The sequence below is a fragment of the Elephantulus edwardii genome, unplaced genomic scaffold (genome assembly GCF_000299155.1).
Source record: "Elephantulus edwardii isolate Elephantulus edwardi_28Jun2011 unplaced genomic scaffold, EleEdw1.0 scaffold00026, whole genome shotgun sequence".
NCBI classification, from domain to species: domain Eukaryota; kingdom Metazoa; phylum Chordata; class Mammalia; order Macroscelidea; family Macroscelididae; genus Elephantulus; species Elephantulus edwardii.
Window position 1 is genome coordinate 15,290,187 of NW_006399776.1, and position 11,091 is coordinate 15,301,277.

General features: G+C 41.6%; 1 protein-coding gene across 1 annotated transcript in view; it reads left to right on the forward strand.

The window, feature by feature from the left end:
- The window catches only part of SCG5 (secretogranin V (7B2 protein)), a 114,555-nt gene that overhangs the window by 91,376 nt on the left and 12,088 nt on the right, over window positions 1–11,091 (forward strand). Inside the window, exon 3 of the mRNA XM_006883047.1 lies at window positions 9,781–9,893. Coding sequence (XP_006883109.1) covers window positions 9,781–9,893 — 113 coding nt within the window. The remainder of the gene's footprint in view (window positions 1–9,780; window positions 9,894–11,091) is intronic.

Below are 11,091 nucleotides of genomic sequence, written 5' to 3' on the forward strand. Positions count from 1 at the left end.
AGAGTAATCTTTTCATCAAGCCAAATAAAAATAATAAGAGTTAGTATTGTCCTCATATTGTACATATGAAGAAACTGATGCTTACGCAGTAGCCAGCCCACGGTTATTAATGCATATGCCAAGGAGCTGGACCAAGACGCCATCCTGTTCTGTGTGTTTCAAGACCATGCACTATCAACCAGCAACACAGAGTGTCTTAATCTGAAATCTGTGACAGTATTGGCCCCTTAGCTTTTCTTAAACGCAATCTGGGTTCTCTCTGAATGAAGCTTTCTCTGAAAGAGAATGTTCCTCCTTTAGTTTAGGGTGAGGCCTCTATTTTCCATCAGACTTAGCACCTCCATCTTGAGAAAGAACAGCTCACATGGTTAGATGTGGCCAAACTTAGGACTTCTGGCACGGGACTACAGGAAACTGTGAATCACTTCTGCAGCTCCAATCATTTCAGCTACATTTTTTTCCTCTTGCTTGTAGGCTTTTATATGAGTAGGAGGAAAGACGTATTCAGAGTTTAAAGACCAGTCTCTTTGGGGATCTGTTTAATTGATCAGGTATATCATACAGGAATACAAGAAACCAAGAAAACAAAGTTTATCACCACTAGGCCAATTGGCAGCACCATGATAGATGGAGAAGAGATTGAGATTGTTAACAATTTCAGCTTGCTTGGTTCCACAATCAACACTCTTGGCACCAGCAGTCAGGAATCCAAAACCGAGTTGCACTGGGAAAATCTACTGTCAGGGACCTCTCTAGAGTGCTAAAGAGGAATGATGTCAGTCTAGAGACTCAGGTACACGTGCTCCAGGCCATGGTCTTTGCAAATACTTGCTATATGCATCAGAGAGCTGGACAGTGTCTAAGGGTGACAGAAGAGTCAGTGCCTTTGAGTTGTGGTGCTGGAGAAGAGTATGGAACATACAACGATCACTAAGAGAACAAACATGTCTGCTTTGGAGATGGTGAAACCAAGTTGCTCCTTGGAGGCAAGGATTTTGAGGCTCCTTGTGATATATTTTGGACAGGTTGCCATGAGGGACCAGTCTTTGGAAAAGGGCATCCTGCTTGTGTTGGATGGAGAGACAGCACAGAAGAGATAGACTCTGGGTGAGATGGATTGACACAGTAACTGGAATGATAGAGGAAGGTGTATCAGAGACAGTGAGATTGGCTCAGCTTACGGCAGGGTTCAGAGCTATTGTTCATAGGGACAGTATGCGTCACAGTCGACTCAGTGGTGTACAACAACAACAACAACAAAACCAAAACAACAAGTGTACCTTGGAGATGCTGTAAGTTCTGTTCAAGACCATCAAGATAGAGCAAATAGCACAATAAAGCCAAGTCATATGAACTTTCTGGTTTCCCAGTGTATATAAAATTATGCTTACACTAAGGGAACTCTGGTGGTATAGTCCACGAACTACAAAGGCTGCTAACCCAAAGGCTGAGCCTGTCTGGTGGTTCAAATGCACCAAATTCTCCAAAGGAGTAATATAGACATTTCCTTCCATGTGATTTAGAGCCTCCACAACCCTGCTGGAGAATCACCTATAAATCAGCTTCGACCCAGTAATCAAGAGGAAGTAACCTATTAAAGGAGCTCTGATGGCATAGTGTGTAACATACCAAACTGCTAATCAAAAGGTCAGCAGTTCAAAACCATCAGTTGCTCCTGGAGAGAAAGATGGGCAGTCTCATCCCAATGGAAGGTCTCTAAGTCAGAACTGACTTCATGGTGGTGAGTGTAGTTTGTGCTTTGAGTTGTCTATGAAGTGAGTGGTGCTTTTGTTGTTGTTAGGTGCTGTCAAGTAGATTATGACTCATAGCAACCCTGTAACAACATATCTGGACCTTGCCCTATCCTGTGCTATCCTCCTCATCTCTGGTATCCTTGACCCCCCCGGATAGGGTCATTGTATCAATCCATCTCATCTAGGGTCTTCTTCTTTTGTTGTTGTTCTTCTTCTTTTCCAAGCATGATGGCCCTTTCCAAGGAATGTTCTCTTCTAACAACATCCCCAAAGTATGTGAGATGACGTTTCACCATTCTTGTCTCAAAGGAGCACTGTGGTTGCAGTTTCTTCCTCTAAGGCAGATTTGCTTGTTCTTTTGGCAGTCAATGGGATATTCTTTGCTCAGCTCCAACACCACAACTCAAAGGCATTGATTATTCTTCTGTTTTCCTTACTAATTTCCCCACTTTCAAGTGTGTACTGAGGAACTGAAAAGACCAGAGCCTAGATCATGGCCTGGCACCTTAGCCTTTAAACGGACATTGTTACTCTTTAGTGCTGTGGAGAGATCCTTGACAGCAGATATTCCCAATGCAGCACATCTTCTTATTGTGCAATAGTGTTAGTGTGTAATAGTATGCGGTAGTATTATGAAATAAATAGTATTTCATAATAACGTGCAATAGTATTATGAAAAAGTCTTAAAGATTGTGAAAATTGCCAAAATGTGATGCAGAGATATGAAGTAAGAATATGCTGTTGGAAAAATGGAACTGATAGACTTGCCCAATTCTAAATTTCCACAAACCTTCAATTTGTGAAAAATGTAATATCTGCGAAGTACAACAAAGCAAAGATATGCTTATACTGCTGTGGTCCTTATATGGCGGTCCTGGGGCCAGCAGCATTAGCACAAATCTGGGCATTTGTTATAAATTCAGATTCTCAGGCTCTTGTGGCATAGAGGTAAAGGGTTGCACTACCAGCTCTAAGGTGTGTGGTTCAAATTCCCAGCTGTTCCACCAAAAGAAGATGGGAAGTCTCCTCTCATGTGTTTTACAACCTCTGAAAGCCCACTGGATGGTCAGCTCTGCATTGGTTCTGACTCAATGGCAACTAACACCACCACTCCTGATCTGTCCTTACATGGTGCAAACAGATACTGGCCGCTAACGAAAAGGTTGGAAGTTCAAGTTTACCAAGAGGCACACTGGAAGCAGGCCTAGTCACTGTACTTTAGGAACATTAGTCACTGAAAACTCAATGGAGCAAAGTTCTGCTGCGACATACATGGGGTCTCTGTGAGGCCAGGTGAACTCGGAGTCAACCAATGCTAGTGCTTGTACCCTAGAGCTATTTAGTCAGAAACTGTAAAAGTAAGCCCAGCAATTTGTTCTTGTAAGCCCTCCACTTGAATTTTTTTTTTATAGCACCCCTCTTTTTTTTTTTTAAATTGTGATTTGAGTGGAAGTTTCTGGAGCACATGGATTTCCCATTCCACCATTCATCTACTTTTTGTTTTATGACATCCATTCCAATATTCATGTTGTAACTAAGTTCTTCTTACTTCTGCTCTGTGATTCTTGTTTCCATTACCTCCATGTAATTCTGATATACATTAAAGTTCAAGAACCACTGGTGTCCTGGAATGGATAGAGAACCAGTGTTTCAGTCAAGAAATTCTTGTCACTGCAATGAAAATATAGTCAGTGTTTTAAAGACATGTTCAATGTAGGTTGCCATGAAAACAACAGTTCAAGCAAATCAACATGTAATCATTCATTGTATTTAGGGGACTTGAAGGGGATACTCAATATGGGCTGATAGGTTTGGAAGCCAGAGAGTGGCATCCACTTCCTAAATAACATGCTTCCAGAGACTCTATGAACTTTGATAAATGTTGGTAGTTGTAAAGGAGCTTCAGGCCTTTTGTTCATAGGGTCGCTATAAGTTATGCTCAACTTGAAGGCAATCAACAACAACACTGTATTAAAAAATAATAATAATAAAAACACTCCTCTTGAGCTGAAGCTGACTCATGCTGATCCTCCATTGGGTTTTCAAGAGTGTAGATCTCTGCATGAGGATACTGTCATCTTTAACTTGTGGAGCAGCTGATGGGTTTAAACTGCCAGCCTGATCTTTAGCTGACCGATACATTATGCACTATACAAAAATACTTGACCCTCAAGCTTTGTCCTACATGTTATCTCATTTCCTTTGATACCCTTTAACATATTTCTCAGTCTTTGTTCTACTGTAATTTTCATTCTGGGGAGGGGGTACGTTGGCTCATACCACAGTTGAACAATCCAAAAATAACTCCTTGACTTTCACCTCCTGTGACCTGGTCTATTCTGAATTGTGCCACATTCACTTTGGATAGAGCAGCAGAGCACAGAAAAATCCATCTCTTGGCCTCGGTTAAGGACACAAATTCAAGAGGTACTGTATGTTTAGACACAGGATACCTTGGGCTCCTAGAGCAGGGCTTTATCGTTCCATCTCAGTCCAGGCCCCCTCAGAGACACTTGAGAAGCGATTGTGCAACTATTGTAAAGCTGCCATATGCAGGCAGTCCCTGAACTGTCTCCATTTGGTTATCCTCTCCTACATGTTAATTACAATAGATTAGAATGTAGATAAGTAGCTCTCAGTGAAAGCAGGTAGACACATAAAAGCCACATTAGGGATTTGTTCAAAGTGCTAATGCTTCGTATTCCAAAGGGCTGAGAAACTGTGGGCGTTTAAAAGCTGCTGCTAGCTGAGTTCAAACTGCCTCAAGAGAGTGGCCTACTTAGTTAATGGTAAATACACCCTTTTCAGTACTTATTTTGATGCTTTGTTACCTTTTTGAAATGGGACCCCATTTCCTCACCCTTGCTCTGCAAGATATTCACACTCATCTCTCCTTTCCACCCCATCGCCCCACAGGCTACCTTATCAGTCTCAGGAACTCTTTGGAGTGAAATGACTCTCTCTCTAGGGCTGCCTGGAGTTGGTTGCACAATGGTTAGGCACTTAGGTGCTAACCAAAATGTTGTTAGTTTGGACCCACTGTCTTCTCTACAGGAGATAGATGTGATAGTCTATTTCCATAAAGATTCTTATGTATTTTCAAGTCAGAACTGACTCATAGCTAACCCCCCGTGGTTTTAAGAGACAGCAAATCTCACAAGAGGAGATTTACTTTACTGTTTCTTTGGAGCAGTTGGTGGATTCAAACCATGAACCATTGGGCTGATAGTGCAACTCCTTACCACTAGGCCACTGGAGCTCCTAGAGAGATTAGAGCCTAGAAGACTCTATGAGGAGTTCTGCTTTGTCATATAAGGTCACTCTGAGTTCGAAGAGACTCAATAAAGAGCTCACAGGCATATCAGCAGCAATAGCAAGGCATGCAGAAAATGAAGACAATGACTTCTCTTTGGAACATTATACCTAGGAATGCTTTTTTTCACTGTCATCTAGTCAGAGCCAGCTCATCGCTGACCCTCCATCAGGCTGTAAGGTTAAGAGGATGACATTGGTTCTCTTTCTCCCTCAGAGCTGCTGTGGATTCGGATTGCCAGAGAGGCACGGCCTTTGGACTAGCAGTACAACTCTAAATACTCCCCAAGGAATGATAGCATTTAGGGAAAAGCAGCCAAGGGGATTAAACGTCTTTCTTGGATTTCAGTGGAGGACATGCTTTATTTCAAGGAGCAGCCTTAGTATAAATTGGCATTTAAAGAAGGATGGTAGAAAATAAAACTATGACAGATTGTAACCCTAATATGAGCCAAGAACTTTATATATGATAATTTCTAATTGCCACGGGGACCCTGTAAGGTAAATATTTTATTATTCTTGTTCCACAGATGAATAAATGGATGGAGAAAGGCTATTAATGTCCCCACGGAATGAAGTCTATGTATTACAATGAGCTGAAACTTGAGCCTTGAGACTTGGCCTGTCTGACTTCAAATTTACCCCATTACCACTTATGATTTTGTTATGCTCAATAATTTATAAATCACAAACACCTCTTTTGAAACACAAACAGCAACTTTACACTTGGACTTCACCTGATGGACTACATAGGAATCAGATTGACTACGTCTGTGGAAGGAATCGCTGGAGAAGCTCGATATCAGCAGTTAAAACCAGTGCAGGGACAGACTATGGAGTAGACCATCAATTACTCATGTGCAAGTTCAAACTGAGGCTGAAGAAAATGAAAATAAGTCTACAAGAACCAAAATACTGTTTTGAGTCTATCCCTCCTGAATTAAAAAATTATATTAAGAATAGGTTTGAAGCCTTGAACACCAACGATCAAAGATAAGTTGTGGGATGACATCAAGATAACATTCATGAAGAGAGAAAAAGATAATTCAAAGACAGAAGAGAACGAAAAACTAAATAGATGTCAGAAGAGACTCTGAAAATTACACTAGAGCATTGGGAAACCAAAACAAAGGAGAAATAGATAAACAGAAGATTTCAAAGGGCAGCTCGAGAAGACAAAGTATTATAATGGAATGTGTAGAGAACTGGAATTGGAGAATAAAAAGGGAAGAACGCAGTCAGCATTTCTCAAGCTGAGAGAACTGAAAAACAAATTTATTTAAGTCTCAAGTTGCAATACTGAAGGATGGTATAGGCAATATGTTGAATGATCCAGGAAGCATCGAAAGAAGATGGAGTAAATACACAGAGTGACTGTATCAAAAAGAATTGACTGGCACTGAAAATTTCAGGAAATACCATAAGAACAGGAGCTAATAGTAATGAAGGAAGAAGTTGAAGCTGCACTGAAGGCTTGGAAAAAGAAAGAAGCCCCCAGGAATCAGTGGGATACCCATTGACATGTTTCAGCTAAGAGATGCAGCCCTGGATGTGCTCATCAGATTATGAGAGGAAATTTGAAGAATAGCTGTCTGGTAGATAGGCTGGAAGAGATCCGTATTTATTCCCATTCCCAAGAAAGGTGTTCCAACAGAATGTGGAAATTATCCAACTATCACATTATATCATATGCAAGCAAAATACTGCTAAAGATCATTAAAAAATGGTTAAAGCAGTACATGGATAGGGAACTGTCAGAAGTTCAAGCAGGATTTAGAAGAGGCTATGGGACCAGGGATAGAATTGCTAATGTCAGATGGATCCTAGGTAAAAATAAAGAATACCAGAAGAATGTCTAACTGTGCTTTATTGACTATGCAAAGTAGTTTGACTGTGTTGTTCACAAAAATTATAGCTAATTTTGGAAAGAATGGGAACCCCAGAACACTTAACTGTGTTCAGTTGAGACCTAAACCTAGACCTAGACCTGTTGTGGGAAGAGAGTAAGGGAACACTGCGTGGTAAGAAAGGAGTGTGCCAGGGTTGTATCCTCTCTCTGTACCTATTCAATCTGTATGCTGATCAAATTCTTTGAGAAGCTGGGCTTTATGAAGAAGAATGTGGCCTCAGGATCAGAGGAAGACTCATCAATGAAATACATTATGCAGATGACATAACCTTGTTTGCTGAAAGTGAGGAAAACGTTAAGCTCTTGCTGCAGATTTAGGAAGACGGCCTTTAATATGGATTACATCTCCAATATCAAGGAACCAAAAATGCTTACCACTGGACTGATAGGCAACATCATGATAGATGGAGAAAAGTTTGAAGTTGTCAATAATTTAATCTTACTTGGATCCACAATCAACACACTTGGTACAGCAGTCAGGAGATCAAGAGATGTATTTCATGGGGAAAGTCTGCACTTGGGGACCTCTCCAAATTATTGTGGAGCAATGAATGGTGTCAGCTTGAAGACTAAGGTACATCTGATTCAGATCATGTCTTTTCAGTCACTTGCTGTGCATCTAAGAACTGGACAATGAATCAGGATGACAGGAAGAATTGATGCCTTTGAATTGAGGTTTTGAAGAAGAGTGCTGAATATCCCATGGTGTGGCAAAAGAACAAACAAATACATCTTAAAGAAAGGGAGCCAGAGTAACTCTTGGATGCAAAGATGATAGAGCTTTTTTTACATACTTCAGGCATGTTGCTAGAAGAGTCTATTCCTTGGAGAGAGGGATGTCAGGCTGGGGAAGGTGGAAGGACAGCGAAAGAGAGGAAGACCCTCAGCCGGATGCATTGACACAGTGACTACTGTAGAGGGCTCAAGGGTGTCCAAAATTATGAGGATAGTACAGAACAGGAGAGGGTTCAGATCTGCTGTTCACGGCGTCACTGTGGGTTGTACTCAACAACGCCTAATAACAACCACCACTAGAACCACTTCAGCTTCTCAGAGTAAGTATTCTATGCACCATGTCCAGTAACAGTCACTAGGCAGTGCTTTGCCTGAGAAGCTGACACTCACCCTCCCCACCCGCACCCACTGATTCCTGTCAAAACTGACTCATAGCTGAGACTCTGGTGGATTTCTGGGGCGGAGATTGCCCATATTTCTCCTGTAGAGCTATTTGTGGATTCAAACCACTAAAGAGGCACAGTCCTTGGGTGAACAATACACTTCTTTGTGGATTAGGCCAACAGATCTCTAAAATTGTTTCTAAAAAGCTCATAAAACCCAAGAGAATTCTGTAGAATGGAAGTATACTAAGTGTATTGTTGTTATGTGCCATTAAGACACTTGCAACCCATAGTGACCCTATGTACGATAGCTCTGCACTCTGCTCTGTTCTGAGCCAGTCTCATGGTCTCTGACACACCTATCTCCATTACCCCAGTCACTGTGTCAATCCATCTCATCCAGGGTCTTCCTTTCCTATGCAGTCCCTCTACTCTTCCAAGCATGATGTCCTTCTCCAGGAACTTCCCTCCTGGCCACATGACCAAAGTATGAAAGATGGAACTTCAAAATTCTTGCCTCCAAGGAGCTGCCTGATTTCACCTTCTTCAAGATAAACAAACCTATTTGTTCTTTGGGCAGTCCATGGTATGTTTAATACTCTTCTCCAGAACCTCAGTTCAAAGGCATCAGTTCTTTTTCTGTCAGCTTTGGTCATTGTCCAGCTTTCTGAAGCAAAGTAAGTAATTGTGAAGACCTTAAATATATTATTGTTTACTGTAGAATCAGAATCAATCCATAGCTGACTGACCCTCCAGTGGGTTTTCAGATGCAGTTAATCAAATGGGAAATTACCCATCCTTCTCCCAAAGAGCAGCTCATGGCCTTGAACTTTATGCCTTAGGGATTGCAGTGCAGCTTCTTGCCACTAGGCTACTAGAGCTCCCTTAAGTACAATAGTGGATTACATATTTAAGGTTATTTCATTCACACACTGCTGTTAAGTCAGAACCAACTCATAGCTGACTCTCCTTTGGGATTCTGAAGCTGCAAATTGCATTGGAAGAGATTACCCATCTATGTCTCTCAGAACCACTAGGGAGGGACAGGCTTTGAATTAGCAGCATTAGTCACTATGGACTATACCACCAGAGCTCTAATAATTGGTGTTATAATAGACAAAAATCTTTAGCAGCTTAACACAGGGGAAATGCATTTCTTACTTTTGTGAAGTTCTGTCAGAGGTGAGTGAGGTGGGGGTGCAAGGTTCAAGTCATTCAGAAACTCACAGGGTCAGCTCCACACTTGGTCCCCAGGTCAGCAACATGAACAAGCATACCAGCAGATGGGGCTGGAGGGTGGAGGGTGGACAGTGCAGGATCACCTGGGAAGTATTCTGGGCCAAACTTGAAATTCAAGGGCATTGCTTCTGACTGCTTTCTCTTGACCCAAACTCAGACATATGGCACAACCTCATTTCAAACCAAGGCTGGGAAACTAGTCTGGCTGTGTGTTAAGGAGGAAAGGGAAATGGGTTTGGAAAATAGCCAACCAGTATCTGCCACAAGTAATAGAAGGAGTGGGAGTTTGGGATGAGCATCCCCATCCAACAGGGAGACTAGATCCAGAAAGGAAGTGAGTTAGAGCAGTTCCTCTGAATAGATTCTACCCTGGTTGGGTGTAGATGTTTTAAATAAATAAAAATAGATATCCTGGCCATTCCTCAATAACTCTGGCTGTTTGCAGTAGGTGATGATGGATGCCTGGAAAACACCCCCGATACAGCTGAGTTCAGTCGAGAATTCCAGTTACACCAGCACCTTTTTGATCCGGAACATGACTATCCAGGCTTGGGCAAGTGGGTAAGTGCACTCAACTCTTCATTACTAGGGGATTTTACACTCTGGCATGCTGAAAGTACTGATGGGGGTGGAGAAAAGCACTGGGGGCAGGGGAGGGGAGAAGGAAAAAATAATTTATAAACTGGTAAAAGTAACTCTTATGTATCATAACTTGTACCGACTTCATCAGTTACCATGTCCAGAGACTTCTGCTGCAGTCTCCACCACAGCCTGGTCTGGTTCATATATGGTCTAAAGAGCTTGGCTCATACATGGTCTAAAGTCTCACCAGTGTCTCATCCAGCTCTTATAGGATATGTCTAAAAGCATAATTTTTTTAACGTTTGCTGAGACCTAAAGGGCAGCAATTGCCCCTCAAAATGCTCAGAAGACAAAAAAGCTCATTGTCATCAAGTTGTAACCAGCTCATGTCGGTCTGTCCATTGGGGTTCTGAGACTGTAGCTCACAAAGGTGCAGACTGCCCATCTATCTCTTGATGGTGGATTCAAACTACCACAAAGGAGCTGCCTTTGAGTTAAAGCACAGCTCTCTAGACTACACTGCCAGTATTCCTAGAAAGCATCAAAGGGTGGGAAACAGGGCTAGATAGAAATAGGAGACTAGGGAGGAAGTTGAGAGTGCTGTTACATTGAGGAGATCACAGCAGCTTTCATGAAGCAAAATGGGTCTTAAGTGGAATCTAAAGTGTTTTCTAAATTTTCACTCACAATTTAAAAAATTTTACTGAGAAAAATTGGTCTCTAGACTGAAGGGGTAATTTCAGCAGAATCAAGGAAGGAAATGCCAGAAATTTAGACATAATTCTACTTTAAAAAAAAGAAAGAAGAGTTCCAAGATATAAAGTAGTAGAACTTGCTCTCTATCCCAGGTGAGAATCTATGGCTTTGGATTAAAGTAGTTGTCCCTAATTGGAAAGAAAAATCATGACCATTTGTCATAGTTGCTAACAAGGCGTCTTATCAATAAAGTTGTATTCATTCATTTGCAAAAATTATTAACTTACCAGTAAGTGATCATGGTGCACGTGTATTGGAAGGGGTAAAGACAGACCATCACCAAAGGGAGCTTGTTAACTGAGTCTGCAACCACAAGAAAGGAAATTTCAGATCCTAGCCTGCATGTCTTAAAGATACCCTGTTCCATATTTTATCAGTGTTGCTAGTGAAAATGTAAAGTACTCTGAAAATTGCACTGGAG